Here is a 23,932-nt window from a genome sequence, read left to right as displayed (position 1 = left end):
TAGTGCCAAATTAATTGAATTATTATGCAAGTGCCGATTTTAATAATTAAATTAATTTGGTACTTTTTACTCATATCGATCTTTTCTTTGGCTATATTTCGATAAATTTGATGTTTGATGATATTTCACTTTTTAATTATTTTTAATTTTAATTTAATTTAATTTTAATTAATTGATTTATATCTACTACATTGCAGAATCTATATTATTAAATTGAGATAATGAAATAAAACAGTATTAAAACAGTGTTACTGTTTGAACTAAAGTTCTATAAGAGAAGTTGCATAAATAATTTTTCTCTCAAAATGTAACGCATTTGCAAAGAAAATAATTTATGAAGTTTACAGAAGGTGAAAATTGATATGAAAATTAAATTAAAATAAAAAAAACCATAAATAAATGATTAATTTCATATTTGTTAAATTTTATAAAAAAACAACATACGGTTAAAATAAAAAGTTAATTATATTATTTTTCCGATTTTTAAAACTCGGGATAATTATAGAAAAATAATTTTGAATTTATTTTATATGAATAACGAGGAAAGCATGAAAGAAATATTGAATGCCATTGAACGCGAAAATTAAATCGGCCAAAAGACCACATTTCTAATCACGAATCTCTTTGATTAGTCCATAAATTGAATATATATATTAATTAACATATTTATTTCTCTCTTTATCTATTAATTTTTTTATCGATCCTTCACTATTGATTTATTTATTTTTATATATATAATGGTTGATAATAGTTATTAAAGTGCTTAATCAACTATCTATCCTGACCCGAACTTTACAAAATTGATTCGTTATGATTTAAATTTTTCCCTTTCATTTTATGTAATTACAAATTAATCGTGGCCGAGCTCAATCATCTGTAGTTTATTTAATTACAATAAATATACTGGAGTGACAATGTTTATGACAGTTATTAAATTGCAAATTTTTTAATTATTTTTTCAGCAGATGATCATGTTAGCTGTTATCAACTGCTACGTCTTTTCGTTCCGGTAATAAAAAAAATTTACATATGAGTGTTTAAAATATAAATATAAAATACAGTTACTCAATTTTTAGTTAAATTTTTATTGTGTAAAAAACTTAGTTCAAAATATTCTATATCGTCATTAAAATTACTGGAAACCATATTAAATATTTCAATTAACATTATAAATAGTTAGCCTACCCAAATAAAATATTTATTTTTAATTTTTGTCAAAATAAAATATATTTATTTATTTAATTATGATAAATTTCTGACGTAAAAGATTGACAAAGTTATTAATGAGTAAAACATCTTTTTCATTCAATTAAATTTATAAAAAAAAAAAAAATTAATTCATAAAAAAATATAGTTGCATGTAATTTAAGATTATATTTTTTATAATCTTATATTTTTTATAAATATTCTTGTACTAAACTAAATATTGAAACTAAAACTATTTATATACTTAAATAACTAAATATTTATCTATACAAAAAAAAAATTAATATGGCTGTATTAATTTAAAAATTACTATATTTTTTAAGAATGAACATCTAAATTAATTATATACTTGTTTGGTATTTATTTGTTACGATATAAATATTAATTGACAATAATATTTTAGACTAATACATTCTTAAATATTTATGCATTCACAAATACCTATGTAACGATAAATATGAAGGTTCTTATTATTATAATGCAAAATTTCATTTATATTAAATAAAATATATTATATTAATGAAAATATCAATATCAATCAATCCATAAATATTTGTAGTGTTGTAATCTGTTGTATTTCAGACCGAGTTTGTATGAATACAATTATATTAATGAAATTACATATTTATTTAAATGAAAGTATTTTACTATGTAAATAAATATTTTTAAACATTTTTTTATTTTAATCAATATTTTTATACACAATATTTCTTCAATCTAAGATTTTGTTTTAGAAAAAAAAGGAGGTTCGGTTGATAGACAACGTTCATTTGCATCTTCCTGTTTTTTCCCTTCACTTACGTACATTTACACTTATTAATATTATTATTATATTATATATAATATATATAAACAAATAATACACTTATTAATAATTCAACTTTTAAGCCTCTCAATTAAGATGAATAACAGGAGCTTCTGCGTGTATACGAGAAAGAAATTTCTTCGTTCTCTTTAGTTGGTCTCCTTCGAATATTTTGAAGTTATTTAAAAATACTTATTTAACGTGGTATTCATTCATTATGTGAATAATAATAGTATATTCACTTTAGAATATTCTAAAATTTTATATAGTAGATTTATTTACAAGATTTTTATCTTCTGTATCCATTTATTGTTACTAATTACTTATGATACTACAAAACTAATTTTTATAATCAACATAAAGTTGTTTCATTGTATAAGATATAATTAGTACAGTGTTTTTTTAACCAGGATGCTCAAATTATTGATTTCTAATTTTGTTATGAAAATTCTTTAACTAACACTAACATAAAGTTAAAAAATCCAGTAATAGATAATTTCATTTCTACTAATTTATCAATTTTCATTTAGAAAGGTAATTATAAAAATATAATATGAAATTATTGATGAAATCATTTCTTGAATTTTTATAAATCGACTTTGACAATTTAGCCTTATTAAATATGACACGTGAACAAAATCATTTTAAAGATACAGGTTAATTTTATTTACTTATTCATTAAATTTTCAATCAAATTGTATTAGTGAAGTGAACTATCGATAATTTGGATATTTAGTAGCTTGCTAATGAATAAATGATGTAATGGACCATAGAACGGCGTAATTTTCCCTATCAGGTGTAGACCATATATCTCTATTATTTATTCTTCGATTTATTTGTATTCTAGATTGTATAATATGTATTTATGCAAACACACATATATATATATGCCCGCTTGTATGTGTGGGTGTATGAGTGGATGAATGGGTGTGGATATGGATGTGTGTACAAGAATATTGCATAAGAATATTCGCCTATATCTTTAATACCGATTTAAGAATAATATTTGTTTGTGCACTGTTACTACATTCTTGCTATTTCTTTCATCGAGAGATTTTCTTTGATATTTCATTATCTTTGTATCGCGCGAGCACCTAGACAATTTGAAGAAATTGGTGATAATTAAAATTTGCGTACGTTTTACCCATTAATAATGTTGGTTTGAAATTTTTAGTTTGGCGCTCTGAATTATATAGGCGATTGAGATACATGTCCTTTAGCATTATAATTCTAATTCTATAATTATCATTATAATATAAATATAATTCTATAATTCTAATAGCACTGTATGTGATCATCGTCAATTGCCACGTACATGTGCTCCATTTTATATTTATCTTTACTAAGTTATTATATATTTTTGGACGCTCTAGGATTCACAGCCACACATTATATGTAATATATTTTCTATAATTAACTTCATTTAGTTTTATTTTTATTCTTTTTATCATCTATTTCGATTAAATCGAGCCTTGTTTATTCCTAATATGATTTGGCACATTTCATCATACTTTGTAACGTAGCGCAGATCGTTAATATTCCCTTCATTAGTTATTTAGTGCAATTATTATTTATTTCTTACCTCCCTTTAATTATTTCTTCAGTGCAACTCTACGGTATATTATTTCTTGAGATCTGCTCTTAGTTTCGTTGCCTTCAATTGTTCTGCCACTTTTCCCGTACATTGAAATATTAGCCGCTACTGAGGAGATAATAGAACTATTTTACTTAAAAGTTCAGAATTTTCTATATTAATAGAAAATGAACTTATCGTAATCGAACCCTCATATCTGAGACATATTGCATTATTTAGTTAATTTAACTTTGCGCAAGAAGAGCGAAAACTTCATTGCTTATAACACGAGCACATTGAGCGCCATCGATAAGATAATAAATTAGATTAAAACTATTAAAGATAACCTTCGCTAAAAACTCGTATTACCACGTATATACGTGTACGTGATATTTCTGCTGTTGTTTTATCTCGCACATGGTACTTCGCTACACACGATTTGAAATTCCTAATTGAGTATTTTGCTTTATTTTTTGTAGATTTACTCTCATCAACATTTCATTATTTTTATTTACGCTTATTTCATAAGATCTCCAAAAACCATAACTTTTACGTAGTTAAAAATCATGATACACAATTTAAGAGATCCTCGAATATTTATAGGACACGTGGTTGAAAATCAGCACCCATTTCTCTTTTTTTCCGGCGGCTCGATAAATTTATTAAAATGATAAGGGAAAAGGCTCAAACCTGGAACATGTCCAGAACTCCAACATAACAGGAATACATGTTATTTATTTCATTTTCACATTAACCTCTTTTCAGGTACGCGAGGCTGCGCTCGATAAAACTGAAAAAACACGAAAAATTCGAATGAGATCGAATAGGTGGTGACGTCGAGAAAAGCATTCGTCTGTTCAGAATTGATAAAGGTGAAAGCCTCGATACCAAATAATCTTGGTCTAGACGAAAACTTCCTCGAGATCATCCCAGGAGGTTTTTTAACAAAGAAGCGATGATTGCGTGGTGGAGCTCGTCGAGGCGGCACTCCGTTGTCGGAACTCCTGATAAGGTGGCGGTGAGGGTGAGGACGAGGAGAAGGTTGACCAGGTTGCCGTAGCCGAGAGAATATCGCTCGGAAGACCTCGATGCGAGTTGCACATTCCCGAAGATGAGGCCACGCCTTGTAGAGCCACTTGGCTACTGCTGAAGGCCGCTGCCGAGGTCCCATCCTCCTCGTCCTGAACTCTTTCAGAGTTCATGTCACGATCCGAATGCGCATTCAGACTTTTGACGCTCGGAACGCCATCCTCCGGAGATCAGAGCTCACTGTCAAACATTGCCAATGACCGCGTTATTACCTCATCCTATAGGCAAAAATTTAACAAACATTTTATCAATTTGAAGGACATTGGTTTTGATCTTCAATCGTTTTCTTTCATCGATAATGTTCTTTATTTACTATCTCACTCAAAACGTAATGGATTAAGTTTTTAGTAATTGCGCGTGCTGTAGTAATTTTTCTGTTCTGCCCAACTTAAGTTGCTTTTATACAAGGCTTTCACAAAGTTTTTAATTTCAATATTATCAGAACATTTGATCAATTGGCCAATAAGTATATTAATAAATATAGACTAATGTATGCACTAAAAAATAAACATGCATAATATAAATATTACAATAACGTAAAGAACTGTAGTTATAATAATTAGTTATGATAAATTTAACTAACAATAATGTGCATAATTAAATATTATACACAGATAATTTCTACTTGTAAATCATTGAATCAATTTAAATCAATTTTAGTCACGTATTTATGCATATTTGCATAGCATTAAAATAATTATACTGATGCTATAATAAAAATTGACATAAAAATATATCAGTTCAAATGTAAGTAATTTTATTATTTTGGTTTAATTACACGACAACTATTAATATCAGAGTTAATAATTATATGCAAATATGAGATATCTATATTACATAAGTATTGTATTTTCATCAAATTTTAATCGAGACTCATGTTTTCAATTTAAATTCCTTACTCATCACTAATTTAAATTACTTTCTCATCACCATTTCACGGTTCGAAGTAAATATTTTTAATTTACATCATTAATGTATATTCTATAATGTAATACATAAACTTTTATAATATGAACATTGTAATTATTTTATTTTATGCATATATCAAATTGATATGTATAAGATAATACCGTTATTATGAATCATATTTTTAGTAATAAATACGTTTGTATTTTCATATATAATTTGGTATAAATCTTATTCAGATAACAAAGGAAATTTAATTTCATTTGAGTATCATTAAGTGACGTCTCTAATACACACTATGAAACGTATCTATAAAATGATACTTAATGTAAAAGTGACTATAGCTGCTGTTAAGATGTAAAAGATACAAAAGATGTAAAATTGAATAATTTATTTAAGCATTATATTTATGTTTTCATTGTACTTAAAAAAATTCATTTACTACATAGTTTTGTGAAGTAAAATTATTTTTATCTCAATTAACCGCCAAAATGATTATAAAAAATGCTTTTCTTTTTATCGATTTTATTTGTTCAGGTATAGATGTGAATGAAAAATTGAAATTATAATTCAAATTATAATTATACCAAAAAAATGTAGGCTATTCCTGTCAATTTGTCAAAGGGCAACTTGATTCGAGCAAAATTTCTAATTCATCCGTTATTCTGTCCAATAATGAGATTAAATAGGTTGAGGAGCCACGTAAATAATATCGCGCTCCTACGTCTAACGTAGGACAATTAAGCCGATTCGTGATGAAATTGGCGATTGCGTTCTAGTTAGAGAATTATCGAATTGCCGAGATAAACGAAAATTATCCCGTTGCCTCTTGGATCGATTTCCGAACACGTTCTCATTGGGATGAATCAACGTGGCGTCAAGACCCTTATCAGCAATGCTGTTGTTCGAAGAATTAGTTAAATTCAAATTTTACCAACCTTGAGGCAGCTCTCGATGAACTCCTCAATGGTAATAACGCCATCCTGGTTGAGGTCGAGTTTACGAAAAACCCTGTCAAGCTGCTCGCGTGCTTGACGCTCCTCTGTCTCACGGTGCTTGCGCCCCATGAGCTCGTGCACCGCCGTCACGACCTCCCCGAGCTCTCCTCGGCTTATGCAGCCATCCCCGTTTATATCGTACAGCTTAAATGTCCATCTGAGCTTCTCGTATATGCTTCCACGTAGTAGTGTCGACAGTGTCACCAACAGATCCTGCGTGAGAGTTCATACTCTTTGCTGAAATCTTTTTAACATTGCGCGGGTGGTTGTAGGTTGATATGTAGTCTATGATTTTTTCGGTAATGTAAATTGTGGAATACTTTAATATTTTGACAAACTCATTGTAGGAAGTGTAATGTTATATCTTTCGGTTTACTTCACTACAAATAATAATGTTTAATTTAACTTGTGGCTAATATGTAGCAATAGATTATTACATAAAGGAAAGTATTGAGATTTAGTGTGCATTCTTATAACTTTTTACTTGTAAATTAAATAAGAGGTATAATTTATGTACAATTATATTATTGTCTATAAAATTTAATCTAGTTATGATATTATTACAGTTACTTTCTTGCAAATGCTCTTTATATAAGCATTTAATTTATTTTATAGATAATATCTAAATAAAAAAATTAAATATATTATTTTTTCTGAATACTTATGATAAAGTAAATGTATGATTCTGAATTACAAAAAAAATTTTAATTGTATAAAAAATACTATAAAAAATTATTGCTGACATTATTGAATAATTTCATAATAATATTTTATGCGATAGAGTAAGTAAAACCATTTGTGGAAATGGTTCGTGAAAATATTATTCGATATATCATACGATCTCGTTTTTATTGAAATGCAAAAATAGTCTCTCTATTACATAATACAAAGTTATAATGCAGCTTTCCAATTATTCTTTTAACATTATTATCACTTTAATTTATTACACATAACATAATATGTTATATTAATTTATGCTTACTATATAATAAAATAAAATTATATTATCATTATTTGTTTAATTATTATATATAGCCTCTTAAAAATCTTATATTTATTATCTTTTATCAACATAATGAATAATTATTTATAATTAAAATAGATATGTATATTTAGTAAAGTGATAAATGTGATGATAAGAAAATAGATATATTGTTAAATTATTATCTAATTACGCGACTTAGAAAGAAAAACTACAATAAAGTTTTAAAAGCCAGCTTATCAAAGTAAAGAAATTATTATAAAGTTCGTTTAAAAAGAAAAAATGAGCGGAAATGGAGGAAATGAATGTATTTTCCATCTATACTTTACCCTGAAGCTTATAGCGCCATTACAATTGACATCGAATGCTTTGAATACATAGTGAGCATAGAGACTGGAGTCTGAAATTTCGAAATAAAGATGAACATTTCGTTACGTAATTGTATTATGGCTAACAGTGTAGCGACGGAAAAAATTGGAAAATGCAATTCTCTGATGCAATTTTTATATAAAAGTTACTTCATAATTCTTTTTTTTCTTTTTTTTCTTGTAATGGAAAATGTTATTTCAGAAAAAAAGGTATTTCATTGAACATTCGGCCTAATAAATTCATATATTAATATTTTTAATATAACAAATTCATATACTACTTTCATCTCTAATGTTTATGAGAAGAATAAAAAATAGAAATTTACATTTTTATTCATATATTCTAAATATAAAAATTTATATTTTATATACAATTTTGTATTTGGTCAAGTGTTATTTTACACTATAGAACGTATTGTGAAGTTTTTATAAATTGATATTGGATTTTAGACAATTAGAGTGAAAAAATAATTATTGTGGGGAAGAGTTCGATAAAACATAAAAAATACAAACATTCTCTATTACATTATTTTTTCATCTCCATATTAAGTTTTTTATGGCAGCTACTATTTTTTTCAAATTCTTTATATATATCATCATGAGTAAAATAATAGAAAATTGTTTGACAGAAAGAATTTTATAAGAATATGATTGTAAGTATTTAAAATATTTATTTAGTATATTTTTTATTTATATGTTTCATTTAACCAATATAAGATTGTGATATATTTCTAAAAGTTGAAATCAGAATCAAAATTATGAAATGATTTATCGAAAAAAGGTTGATTATATAGATTTTTATTCATGAACTTGTATACTAAAATAAATAAATATTATTATTAAAGGCTTATAAAATTCAACTTGAAGAAATAAATAAACTTTCTTTTAATAATATAATTATTACTCCTATATAATTTAAGTTATGTATGTATAACCATAAGAGATTCTATTATCGCCTCTATTTACATCAATTCTCACTTTTTCAAAAATTACGGACATTAAATAATAATTGAAATAATTTATAAGGTATAAGAATTATTCATATACACATATACGTATAAGAAAATTAAATGTTTATACTTATATATCATAAACAATTTAATGGACACCAATTAATCCTTATGATTTTTAATTATCATTGATCGTTAATAGATGCTCATTTTCTTATATACAATACAGTAATATCTTGCAGAGTTAGGAAATATGCAAAGGTTGTCACATAATAAGAAGAAAACATTGTGCGAGAGGATGATTGCGTGATCCATTTATAAGTGGGCGTTAATCATTCGTAACACGACAAAATCGCCCCCGCTTCTCGGACTTGCAGGAAATGCGGCTGGATGGAGTTTTGCCTAAGCGCTCCCTATACTCACTTCCATGCGGAAAGAACTTGGCGTAGATGTCCTTGAAAGAGTCCTCGTGGACAACGCCCTCGGGACATTCCTGCAACAGACACAAGTGGATAGGTCAATAGAGGAACATGAGACTTCCGCATACAGTGCCGACTGAAGCTTTCGAGGCTTTTAGGTTTGACTCTTAATGCAATAATATTATATGTATTTTGAAATTCTACCTTTCATAGCGATTTTGCAAATTGGAAGGTGATGAGAAAAGCTGTAATGGTGAAAGCGCATTATTTTTGCGAAGTGCCCTACTATTATGAGCTGAACGTCTGCGCTGGAAAAACCTTTTCTGTTATAATATTTCTAGCCATAAATAAAAATCGTAAACTATTAATTATTGATTTAACTATATTAATTCTGGATAATAGACTTTTAAAGTGGTTTTCTACGCTAGTTAACTCATTTTTGGGAAGACGCATCACATGTAACTTTTATTGTATACAGTGTGCTTAATATTATACACTGAACTTTTTATTATAAAATCCGACTTTAATTATTTTTATTAGAATGTACTAGAAATATCTTATAAATATAAATTATATTGAATATTAATTTATAATAAATTATATTGAATATTAATTTTATAAACTTTACTTATGAATTTTTTTAGATGAGTCAGTTTAAATTAATATTTGAATTTAAATCAATTTAAAATGAAACTGTAGGATATATTGTTGTCAGATATTATACATTTATTAATTATTTATTATTACTAATCTAATCTTATAAAGAAATCTTATAAACAATATTAAAAACATTCCGAAAACTTTTTTAATATAAATAATTTATTCATTTATTAATAGTGAAGCAAAATATTTTATTAATGAAATTTACTTAAGTAAGTTTCACATTTATAAAATTATCTATTTTTTTTAAATTCAGAAAAGATTTTTAAGAAATTAATTAAATTTTTAATTTTTAAAATATTAAAAAATCATAATTTATTAACTTCAAATTGAAATTTGGTTACTACATAGAAAATGTTTTCTTAGAACAAGAATATGACCGTAAAATTTATCGATAAAGCTACTTTTTATTCTTTGCGAAACTTGAAAACTTAAGATACGTTTTATCTACAACAATAATTGGTGTAGTAATATTAAGTAAGAACCTACTAGTTTTTTATTGAACAGTTTTATTAACTGAAATATTTTCAACAACTAAGCATTTTTATGTTTGCATTATTTCTTTTATAACATTATATAAACTTGTCAAGAATATGTATATATATATATATACAACATATATATCTCACATTTAAATAATCTAAACATGCATATAAAGTTGAGTTTGTAATCTTGCACTTGTTCTTTGCATTTAAAAAAAATAATTAAAAAATTTTAAATTATAAATTATATTTCAAAATCATCTTTCTAGAACCACTTTAAGATTCATAGCACATATCAAAACATGAATGACATTGTAATTTCGAGAAATTGTATATAACACACTTTCCCCTTTTACTGTTTTAAGTTGATACGAAGGTAATGAGTTATGAAGCCTTCGTAATATGCTCTAATTTCCATTATTAAGCGGAGCTTTCTATGACGTTTGACGAATAGATGCTCCGAAGAGACAATGCAGTTACCGGGCGAACTGGACCGGACGCTACGAGCTGAAGATGACAAATGGGATACAGTAGGCATACCCGAAGACCTCAAAATTCAAGCGCTGCGCGTTATTGCAGCCAATTGGTGCAAAAATCCGATTTTGGATGAGCTGCCAACGGGTGTCGATCGGGATTATCTCATTGAAATTTTGCCCCTAGACATCGATTTCAAATTCGTCTTCCGAAAAATAAAGTACGAGCACTATTGGCAAAGAGCCGCGGAAGCCAGGTACTTTTTTTCTATGCTTTAATTAAGTACTACAATTTATTTAAGTGGTAAATAATTTTGAATGTGGATAGTATATTAAATTAAACAGTATTTAGTTTGAATAAATGGAAAATTAATCTTTTGAGCATATTAAATAAATAATCTCTTCTCTTATAAATAAACATGAACATGATAACATAATTGTTCTATATATGACTCGAGCATATTTACGAACCATAGCTAAATGAACTTTATTTAGTAAATATATTAATAATTGGACGAATCATAAAGGAGAGTAAGAATCATAAGAGTATAATAAATTTAATTAAGTATATTAGAAAAATTATTCAAAAGATTTTTGGAGTATTCTAAGATATGTAACAAAATACACTACAAACTTACAAAAGAAGGTTCTTTTCTTTAAAAGATGAATTAAAGATTAAGTAAAACACAACTTTTATTTAATGAAAATTTAAGAAAATGAAGCCGTAAAATCAAATAAACATAAAGAAGGGTAGGACAAAATCAATTTAATTTAAGAAATCTAATATAAGAATTAATAAATATTATAAATGAATCAATAAGAATCTTCATTTAGTGATAAAATACTTTTTTTTAACAAAAACTTTTAAGGTTTTAGGTAATATATTGATTCTGTGAAATAATTTACATAAATAAAATTTATTATAGTAGTGTTTATTAGGTTTCTACAAATTCTTGTAACCATCAGTAAAAAGAATTAAATAATAAACTAAATTTATAACAGCATGAATCTTGGATAAAAAATAATTTCAATTTAACAAATACAAATCAAACTTATTTATTATTTGAAAAACTTGAATGCTAAATATAAATATTAAGATAATTTTTTTTAAGTATTTGTAATTTTTATAATTTTTCCTTTTTTAATTTTTATTGGGTTATTGTATCAGAACGAACTAAATATAATACATTTTTTTGAAGAGAATTAAATGATTTCATGAATTGGGAAAAATTATTAAAGTCAAACAATTATATGAAATATGTTATTCATTGTATGTGGTTATTAATTTTTCTTATATAATATCAAAAGTTAAATTAACAACATATCATTAAATTTTCTTCATAATAGAGTACATACATAAAATAAACTTTAAAACTAAAACAAATTGATGCAATATCTCAATTAAAAATAAAAATACATGATGATTCATTGAATATTGAATATTGAAAATTCTAGTAATGAAGTTATATGAACGTTATATTGAAGAGTACTTATTTTTATGTAATTCAACTTTTATTAATAATCGTTTCAGTTAGATATAAATATAAAGTTAGGTGAAAGTTAGATATAAATAGATGCAATTAATTTAAAGGAAAAAAAGAAAAATAACATACTTTATCATAATGCTGATCTGAAGTTTAGAAATAATTTAATTGAAAAAATAAAAATTACAATTTTTTAGAATATTTTATTTTTATAGAAAACTTTATATTTTTATTTCGATAATATATTTCAAACAGATTTTGATTGGAAAATATATAATTAGTAATAAATGAGTTCTTTTATCAATCGTATAAATAATTGTTTTTATTTTAATATTCCGAGTTTTGAAAATCGAGAGGTTTAATGTAGACATTGTTAATGTATTTTATTCAATGTAGTTTATTCAAGTAATATTTCATGCTAGAATGGTTTAAACTTTATATAATTTCATAAAAACTAAAATGTTATAATATCGAAATAATAAAAATAAAAATGAAAATAACCAAAATATGTAATTCACATTTATTCGTTAAATTTTTTGTCTAATAATATAATATTTCCAAAAAATTCATGTTATATAATATCTATTAAAAATTAACAAATATTGATGTATCTTACATATTTAATAAAATAATATTAGAGAAAATTGCGCATTGAAAAATAATTAATGTTGTATAGAATTAGACCAATTATGTTTAATATTTTATTATTTAACAGATGAATTTATCATATACATTAGAAATATGTAGGGCTTTGAAAAAGTTTCAATAGCATTAAAATGTCATATATTTTGAAAATTCAGTTATACGTGTCTGGATACTGTTGTAACTGCACACAATATAGTGAATAATATTATTGTATTGACGAGGTACTAAGAATTTTAAGTTTATAAAAATAATTTCAATAATTTGGATCTTGGAATTAAATTTATTCACAATACTAATCGTTATATTAATATTCTTGTTTAAAGTATTCATTTAAATTGCAGAATCATATTTTATTTATTGTTATATTGTCATGCTTATAAAAATTTAATATCAATCGATAAACTAAAAAATTAAAAGAGCGATAAATATACACCTGTGAAACTTCTAACAGTTACTGATTACTCTTTAGTATATAATTTCTAAATTTAATTGCATGTGCTTATGTATCACAAGTATAATATAAAAGAGATATTGTCAATAACAAATACATATTTAGCGATATGTAAATTCCTCAGATATAAATATCGTTGAGAATAAAAAGTAAATTACTTCTTCTATTTATTTATTTTCTTTTCTTATTTTTCACCCTTTCTTTTTATTTACAAATCGAAATAGTGATACACATAATAAAACAATATTGATGATATACGCAATAAAAACAATATTGATTTCTAAGAATAGCATAATTTTAAAATAAATGCATGCGAATAGCCTTTACTTTCTGCATTCGCCACTTCACGCGTCTTGGGCATTATAGTTCAATGTTCTGCGCGCCAAAACGGCAAATTCAATAAATATCGCAGTTGACACGCAACCAACTCCATGTCATGAATATGCAGGCACAAATTAGGGCGGACAACCTGCGGTGTCATGTTGAGCTTAGCTAGAAAACCGCGTGTGGCACCATAGTCACAACTCTCCCTTCCTGTGTAATTTCACATGTTTTAATTTTCTATATTGCGATTTAACTGTACCTAATCTATTAGTACACGTGTCTCTATTTGCTACATGCTTGTATAGTCCGTTGTCCACTTGATATACTTTAATGGAAAACCTTACATTTTTATGATCCCTTAAAAGCTTTCAATTAGTCAACTGTTTATTTATAAGCAATGATAAATTCAGCTTTAACGTAATGTAGTTAGCCTCGAAAAGTAATCCAGAGCGTTTTAAAATTTCGTGTCGAGTATTTAATTACATGCCTCTGGCGAATATCTCTCGCGAGAAACGCAACTGTGTATATGAAAGATGTTGTTAAGGTGGAAGGTGAACGATCCAATGGATCACGGAGACTCCTGGAGGCGACTTTACTGTGAGCGTCATTTGTGGGAGTACCTGGAGAACCTGGATCCGACCTACTTCGACTTGCTGCGCGAAGAGTGCGAGGAACTCCTCGAACTCGTACATGAGCACGTACACGTCCTCAAGCTCCGACAACTTCAACCTGTCAAGCAAGTACTCTTCCCCCCTCCTTTATGCGTCTTTTCCCGCGATAAAATGCAACTTCCTAGCTGAGGTGGATGCGTTTCATCGTCAACCGCATGTATGTGAATTATTTTCATAACCGAGACTCTTCTCTTTTTTTATTTTTCTTTTAAACTTAGTCGAAATGATGCCTTGAGGGTCGATGATAAAGAGCTTCGATTAGGTGATTTTTTTCAGCATTATTTGAATAGCTCTAGGGCTTCTTGAATCTCGGTTGTACAAAATATAATTTGCATATTTTTATATGTTAAATTCAATTAATTATTTGCCGAACACTTGAATATTATGTAGGATGTGCATACATATACATTATATATACATAGATACATTCAGTGTATTTTAATGGCCGTTATAGTATAGGAATTATTTTACTTTTACATTAATATTTATTCTATAGCTATGTCTAACTTTCTTGGAAAAAAAATAAAGAAAAAAAATAAAATAAATTTAGAGTTAAAAGTTCTTAAATCTCATACATATAGAATTTAGATTTCTATACGTATAGATTTTTATCATATTTAATAACTTTAAACGTATTATATAGCTTATAGTATTTCTTTTGCTAGAATAATAGAATTACACAATTATTTAATTAATAATCTTTGATTTATACTCAATAAGCAGGATATACTACAATACTATGGTAATATACTTCCATACAATACTTTATTACACATCATTATTTCCCATATTTTCCTGTGAATAACATATCACTACGAACAAAAAAGCATACTGAATATTATAATACTATATACATACTATTCGAAAGAGTATTCATCCAAAAAAAGAGATGTCGAAATTAATTATTTGCACTTTCAATATTGTATCTTTATTATACGTATTGAAAGCAAGATCGACTAGTATTATTTAACATAACATATTTATTAATTTATTATTAAATATTGTTAAAATCAATTTACAATAAAAATTACAATTTATTATATATAAACTGAATATTTTTGTTAGCTCGAAATAACACTTCGATTATTCATTATGATTATTATAAAAGTAAAAAATTAAATATTTGAATCAATATTAAAATATATAAAATTTATTATTTTTTATACAAAGTCTGTAAACGAGCTTTTTAAACGAAATATAAAATATAAAGTCACTAATAATCTAAAATATAATATTTAAAATAAAATTTTTTATAATTTTATATCTAAATTTTTCTTAAATGTAATAAAAATACAAATTTGAATATATTTGAATTTGACAGTGTGAATTTTTTATTATCTAATATTCTGAACTTTAAATAGAAAGACTTATAATAACACACACTGTAAACATAAGTAATATACTACTACATTCATCCTATACACTAATATGTAATTCTATAGTTAAAAGCATTAATAATTATAATACAAAACTCAGTATCTCATTAATAATGTAACTGAAATATATGTACATTTTTTCAGCATCCAGTTTTTTCAATGTATCTTACATTATAAAAGTTTCTAGAAATAAGAATGTAAATTAAATCGAAATGCAGTCCATAATTAAATGAATATTAAATTTCTTAATTTTGCAAAGATATAAAAATGTTTTCAATTTTATATATTAATAATTTCGTTAAGTTCTATTTAAAAAAATTATGTACCTACGTAGAACATCATCTATTTTCATAAAAAATGTAAAAAAAAACATTAGAATTTTTAATTTTCTATAAGCACATTAATTATGTGTCCATTAAATAAATTATTTCAAATATGTTTATTTAAAGATAAAATACATTTATTTGGAGAAATTTTTTTACCATTTAACATACAAGTGCAGAACCCCAATTGAGTAAAGGCGCTAATTGATATTTTCCCCTTTTCCTACTCTGGTACATTGCCTTAGTCTTATTCTTCATTATGACAGCCATATCGAGCAAACGAAAGTATTATGAAGGATATAAAAAAGAAAAGTTAACTGACTTTACAATATCATTTATTATATCCAATTAGCTGAGCTGATTAACGGCAAATGCTGAAATATATATATATTATTTAAAGTGCATATTTTTGCTCATATACTTGTATTTTAATGTAGATATTAACATTTCATGCACCTCAAATAAGGCAGGGCACGGAAAGTGGGCCTCGCCCAAGCCAACCATTCTAAACAATCACCTTCGTGTTTGCATTTTTCCGTTAATATTGCATTTAGTGTTATTAGGACGGGCAAGACCATAAAACCAATGCGATTGCCTACGTATAAGGATTCAATCTGTTAAAATTTAAGTATTTTGTGGCTAATGAAACCTCGATTTTCTGTACTTATTTTGACCTCATTCTAAACATTTTCTAATATTTTCTACAGGCTGATTTTTAAAAAAACATTTTTGGCATTGTTAAAAAATTAATGAAAAAAATTAATGTTTGTTGAATAGTTTAGTATTACGGTTTCGTAATTAATTAAAAAGTAATTACTAAATTTAAAACTTTGACTCCAAAAGGCTGCCCTTTAGATTGCACGTATTTTTTAATGCTTAAATTAAATCGAACATTATTATTAATTAGGAATAGTTCTTCCAACAAATTATTTTTAGATAAGATATCTATTAGATAATATATTTATATAAAATTATTGGTATTTATATAAATTGAAAGTGATGATGACATTAAACAATACATTCCATTTCAAATTTATTTTGTTTACAAAAGAATAAATTAACTATAATCCGTTCCAATAATCTACTGAAATTGTTCAATAAAGGCAGATATAACACATATATGTTAGTAAAATTTTCATATAACGTTTATAAAATTGATAGTCTTTGATAAAATACACTAAGTGAAGTCACTAATGAATTTTTTTAGAAGTATTGATAAACTTAATAAGCTATAATATTCAGCAGATACTATTTCTGTCTAATAATTTCCTGAAAATTTTGTTTTTAGTATAATCATTGAATTAAAAAATTAAAAACAAAAAACAAAAAAAAATATTAGAATTATTAAATTTCTTTAATTCATTGTCTAAGGTTTGGTTGATAATTTAATCGAATTTAATTTCAGTCTGAACTGAAATTGTTCAAGTAATGTTAAAACTTCTGACAAACCATATTCTCGATTTTCAATTATCTATTGTAATTACAAATATACAAATTAAACTTGCAGAAGTTTCTCATGCGTAAGAAAATTTGTATAGGAAATTGAATACAAGTTTGTTCTACTTTTAGTTACATAAGAATTCTTAAAGTTTTGAATAAAATAATTTACTTACAATTTAACATAGTCTAATTGGATCGTAATCAAATATATAATTATTCTTCATTTCATATTAGTTTTTATTATACTTTATTATACATTCTACATTTCCTAATTATTATAATTTTTGTTTTTTGTTTTTTTTTAAAAATATGATAACTATTAGAAATAAATTAATAATAATCACGCATTTGGATAAATGAGACAAAATAAAATACCTATTTCACAAGGCACGATTAGAAGAAGAATAAATTAAATATTTTACTTATTTATATTTATCTTGGATAAAGATAAAATTCAATATAATGTATTACAGATCGTATGTTTAAGCATTTCATAATAATTTGAACAAGATGCCAATTAGATAAATAAAATATACATCAAATTGTAAAGAAAAACAGGCCACAGTAACTTCATTCTTATTAAAGCAAGAAGGAAAATATAAATAAGATTTCAATAACTATGCAATAAAGTATAAAATATTTGTAAATTAATAGATTGATTTACAGTAAATTGAAGCGTAAAAACTTAATATTACTTTAAAATTATTTTATAATTTCTTTATAAATTTAAGAGTTAATGGTAAATAGGATGATGAATAAAATGATAAATAAATTATGATTTAAGTAATGATCAAACTAAATTAAACTAAAATATATTCACAAAATATTCCATAAAAGTGTTTATTACAATTATTTAAATAGTACTTGTACTTAATTTACTTATTAAATATATTTATTAATTCAGCTTTTAAACACATTTTCATTCTGTTTTAATGCAAGTCGAAAGTACTTTATTTTCAAATCTCAAAATTTTAGTATGAAACTTTTATTAACAATTAACGATCAAAGCCTGAAAATTCAAGAGTTGCACTAATACTCCAGATTTTTTGGCTCATACGTTAAAGTATAAGAAACCATTGTATATTAGAAACTCAATGTATATAATATAAATTTCATAATAGTAAATATAATATATTTATCAATGTTTAAATGTTACTGTATGCTTCGTATTGATATATATATATATATATATATATATATACATATATAAAATTTAACATTATAATAATCATCTCAAATAGCTATTTTATTGGAAGTTCATATATTAATACTAGATTTATCTTGATTGTGCATAATAAATATTGCGTATATTTAACCCTGTATTTATCAATGTGTCTCCGTAGGTCTCTAGTTATCAAGCACATCAATGATGATCATAAAAATCCATCTCCAATTTATTTAAATGAAGAATTCCATCACATACCTATGGATTTAATCTTACAAAAACTACCTAATCTGCAGGAAATTTACATAAACATCGGTGTAATACATTTGAAAGATAACTTCGATTTGAAAGACTTCGAGTGAGCATCTTTTTTTATATTACTAAATATGTTTAGTATTCTAATTGACAATTTTCATATTGTTTACAATATAATTATCGCATATAAATACACACACACACACACACAGACACAGACACAGACACACACACACACACACATACACACACGCGCGCGCACACACACACACACACACACACATGAAAGAATGTATATATGACAAAGTTACATGATGCTGAGAACACTATTTTAAAGTGATATATTTCTGTGTACCTTCGTATCTATATAAATAGCAAACATAGAGTATCTGCGAATCTATAGTTCTTAAATATGTAGTTGAAATCGTTTTAATTTTGATGTGCATATTTTTAGAGTATGTTATCAATTTTTAATTTATTGCTATTGGTGGACGAACTTTATTATCTGATTAATTACTATAGGTACTTTCAAGTTAAAAATTTCGTGTTATATTTAACTTGCAATGTATATTTGTACGTGTATTGTAATATATTGTAAAAATAAGAAAATTATACCTATATGATTTTATACAATGAAGAGAGAAAATTTTTTGGTTGGAGTATCCGTTAGTTACAATTAAAAATTATAATCTTTATGATGAAATATTTGGGTTATAATATTGTTACACATTTTTTTTTTCATTAAAATTAGTATAATGCATTTATCATAGTGTAAAAATAATTGAGCCAATATACAGTATATAATGAAGTATCGTGTTACTGCATCGCTATAAATAGATACTTTTCCTATTTATAATTATAAATTCTGAATAAATTTTACTGTTTATATACTTTATATACAATAGAATTAATAAGATTTTTCCTGGGCCAAGTTGACTTTGCATAACAGATTACTATATCGTATTATTTATATTTGCTCGTTTCATATCATTAAATTAAAAATGCTATGTTATTTAATTGAACTCAATAGAGATATATATTTCTAAGTAGAAAACTTGATTGAAAAATAAAGAAGAAACTAGCAACTTTTATAAAATACACAATACAACTTTTTATGATTGAAGAATTTTTCATATTCTGAATACATTTTGAATTATGAATTGATTTTTTTTTCTCAAAGTATTTATAAATTATAACCTAATTTTAAGATGAAAATGTAAATATTTTCATGTTTTATATAGAATTTATAAGAAATGCTCTCTCCTTTTTTATTAATTTTTTTATTTAGTATGTCTGTAAATAAATAGAATATTATTTTATTAAAAAATAGTTATTTATAACTTGGAATAGGAATTTCATTCAATTAGTGTAAAATGCATTTTTGTGTAAGATTTTTGTAATTAAACTAGAAAGATCAAAAGTGAAAATTAAAAGATTAAATTTTTTATCATGTTTTAATTATATATAAAAGAAATAATAGGAGAAAGTAAAGAAGCTAGAAAATAATTAAATTTTTAAATTATCGTGGTTTATTTGAAACTCAAGTTTGTTACAAATACTACTAGTTGAAACTTGTTCTTAACGAGCAAAGCCAGATCAAATTATCAAATAATATAATACTAAATTGATAAAAATCGGGATTTCCATTTTGATGATAATATAATAACCTATTCCGAAAGCTAATTCGAAATAAATATAATAATATAGATAACATTTCAATTTGCTGAGAGTTCTGAGGCGCACGACAAATTCTGTATTTGTAAATAAACAGGGGCGTGACTCTCCCATCCAAATGTGGAACAGCTGTTTTTAGTTCGATAACAAAAACTGCATTCGCGCCTTATCCATATTTACACCTTTTATTTGTTACTATAATTGATATTGATTAAATAAATCCGTATTTTAAGTAAGGTTGTCGGCACTTTAATTTCAACTAATATAGTGCGGCTAGCGTAGAATAGATTTAGATCATTATGAGAATGTTTCAATTATTATTTGCTAATTACATTAAAGTATAGTGTGGATAGAATATGTTTGTATATTCATAATGTCAAGTTATTAAGTATTTAATTGATAAATTGAAAATAATATTTAATAAAATTATGTTTCATTTCATCTTCTATTAGATAAACAAAATTCAAATACTTAATATTTTATTAATTATTATATAATTTCTATAATTAAATTGTATACAAAATAATACGCATAACTGATATCTTGTTAACGATGCATGTCAAAAAGCTTTATAAGTGCACATATAATTAATAAGAGTATATTTATTTTATAAATTGGTAGTATTGTCAAAGCACATCGATAATAAAAGTATTTCCTTTTCGTTACTTAAAATATATAGTTACAGATCATTCAAGAATTAGAAAAATTAATAAAAATATTCGAATAGATAAAATTAATTCATATATCTATAAGTTTTTTAGAAATAATAAATTTGTATTTTAATTCTAATTTAACGTTTACCCGAGTTTAACATGCAATAATTCAATTATCTTCTAAAATGAAATAAGTCTAATGGATCAATATATTTTGAATATATCGGTTCTTTGTTTTTTGAATTTTATAAAAATACACCATTCGCTACTACATCGTATAACATAATTTGTAATTTTATCCCATATTTTTGTATACATTACTCTTTTAATTATTTTTGTATATTATTGTTATATACAATATATAAAAAATTATATATTTTTTAGAATAAATTTTGAATATCAATTAAATATATAAATAGATTAAAAGCAATTTTCTGATTTTCTCTATACACAATGAATATTAATTAAATACAGAACGAGAAATATATAAATACTGAAATTATTCACGGATGAAAACAAGTTATTTTACGTCAAATAAGAAATAAGAGTTAATTTAAATAATACAACGTTTAGCATTGCGACTTAATACCATTTAAATTACAACTAGTAACTAATGAGATAAATGCCCGTTTTTTTTTTTTAAAGATTTTCCATAGATGACAGCTTGAAAATCGGTCAAGGTGTAAAAGAGCTCAACAATCTCATCAAATTTAGCCTTACTAGGAGTAATTTGACTAGGCCAAGAGTGGGGGCGATTCTCCGGGGACTCATCGTCAATAATACTGTATGTATACGAAAATCGTTTTACATCTCTTATATTAACCCATATTGTTTTACAATTTAATAGGATGATTCCTGTACAGAAATTTATGAATTTTTTCATTATAAAATTTATTTTGCTTATAATTATATTAATTTAAAGTTACGGTGTTAGGAATATCGTTTTTTTTTTAATTACATTGATTTTTCCGACGAAGAAACTATTGATAGCAATTGAAAATCAATCGATCGATCTCTCGCTTGCGTCTATCACAAATTATATTACTTAATTGAGCACAGAATCCATGAGATATTGGAAAGTTTACATACTTAGCCAATAGATGTAAATCTATTACTAAATATTAACCTATGAAATATATAACAATAGCGTGACATAGGATAAATTACGGCTGTAAGTCAATCATTTTATTAATTTAGAAATTTTTGAATCTATAGATAGAAATCTATAGATATAATATCTTAAATATTATAGATTATGCGTGATTAAGATTTGGAAGAATTGTTTCTTTTGAATTATTTTGGTGACTTTCGTTAGGTTCCTGAAATCTAAGTAAAATTAGAAATTATGCAGAGTTACACTTTAGATAAGAAATTTATCTCATCATACAAAGTTTCCGTGAAATTTCTATTATTAAGGGTAAAGTACATTGTAAAGTAATTTATGCGGTTTCGTTTAGTAAGTTTCGAATGGGAAAGTTTACGGGACGCACTTGAAAGTTTATAAGTAGTACATTTCAATGCTCAATTAGAGCATTAATTTATAATTTCATCTTTTCAAAAATATCTTTTCAATTTGAACAAATTATTGTAAGATTGTATAGGATAAAATAAGATATCTTTATAAAGTCAAGATATAAATATCACCCTACATTGTTTTTAGTGCTTGTAACATGAAAATTACTTTTTTTTTGTGGTAAAAAAAATTAAAATATACTTTTCAATTATTTTTAATAATATAATTAACTTCTTGATATGATAAACTATGTCACTTAAGATAAGCTAATGTTTTTTAAAAATTGACGTAGGTACTATTAAAAATTGTTTTTAAAATCTAGTACATACATAGATCAATTTTATTCGAAATTAGTTAACATATTTTTACTAGATAAATCTATTTTGTACTTTTAAATAAAAAATATTTAAATTGTTCTAAAATTTTTAAGTAAATTATCAGTATTGTTAAATCGGTTAGATATGAAAAACTTGCAAAAATTTACTATTTCAGCATAATAATTAAATTGATATAAATTAGTAACATTTAAAATATTTAAAAATAATAATTCCAAGAATTAGTAAAGCAAATTATCGATTCATTTAATTGAGTATCTTAAGTCTGAAATCTTTTGTTAAATCACATGTAAAATTAGAATTAGATAAAAATAATGAAGTTGTAGCTAAATCTATAGATATTTTAATACAAATGAAGACTATAAAACAGAAACTATAATAAAAAACATTTAAAGTTGATCATTTAAATTTTAACCTGTAATAAAAAAAAAAACAGTTTCAAACTCTATAAAACACTTGAATACTAAAATAGCGTTTATGATAAATTCATTTCTGATCTATTTTGTTGATTCTTTTTTTCTTATTTTCAAATGTTTTCCTTCTTCTTTTCTTTTTTTTAATTTTTTGCACTAAAGTTTTCTACTATTAAAGCCACGACTATTTCAACTTTCAATTATGCTCGTCAGTCGCTCAAATATAGACAATCTGTATTAGATAAATTTATTGTATTTTATTATAATCAATGCCTAACCTAAGAATATATTACATTATT

At 24.9% G+C, this 23,932-nt stretch overlaps 1 protein-coding gene across 1 annotated transcript in view; it reads left to right on the top strand.

The window, feature by feature from the left end:
• Positions 1-9,289: 9,289 nt before the first annotated feature.
• LOC105366017 (T-complex-associated testis-expressed protein 1) overlaps positions 9,290-23,932 on the top strand; it is a 28,235-nt gene continuing 13,592 nt past the window's right edge. Inside the window, exons 1-6 of the mRNA XM_011504323.1 lie at positions 9,290-9,454; positions 10,893-11,168; positions 14,360-14,551; positions 18,969-19,148; positions 22,018-22,156; positions 22,220-22,229. Of these exons, the coding sequence (XP_011502625.1) occupies positions 9,408-9,454; positions 10,893-11,168; positions 14,360-14,551; positions 18,969-19,148; positions 22,018-22,156; positions 22,220-22,229 (844 nt within the window). The 5' untranslated portion in view covers positions 9,290-9,407. The remainder of the gene's footprint in view (positions 9,455-10,892; positions 11,169-14,359; positions 14,552-18,968; positions 19,149-22,017; positions 22,157-22,219; positions 22,230-23,932) is intronic.

The sequence above is a fragment of the Ceratosolen solmsi genome, unplaced genomic scaffold (genome assembly GCF_000503995.2).
Source record: "Ceratosolen solmsi marchali unplaced genomic scaffold, CerSol_1.0 scaffold10, whole genome shotgun sequence".
Lineage (NCBI taxonomy): Eukaryota > Metazoa > Arthropoda > Insecta > Hymenoptera > Agaonidae > Ceratosolen > Ceratosolen solmsi.
Note: the sequence above shows the minus strand (reverse complement) of the source record. Positions and strands in the feature narration are given on the sequence as shown.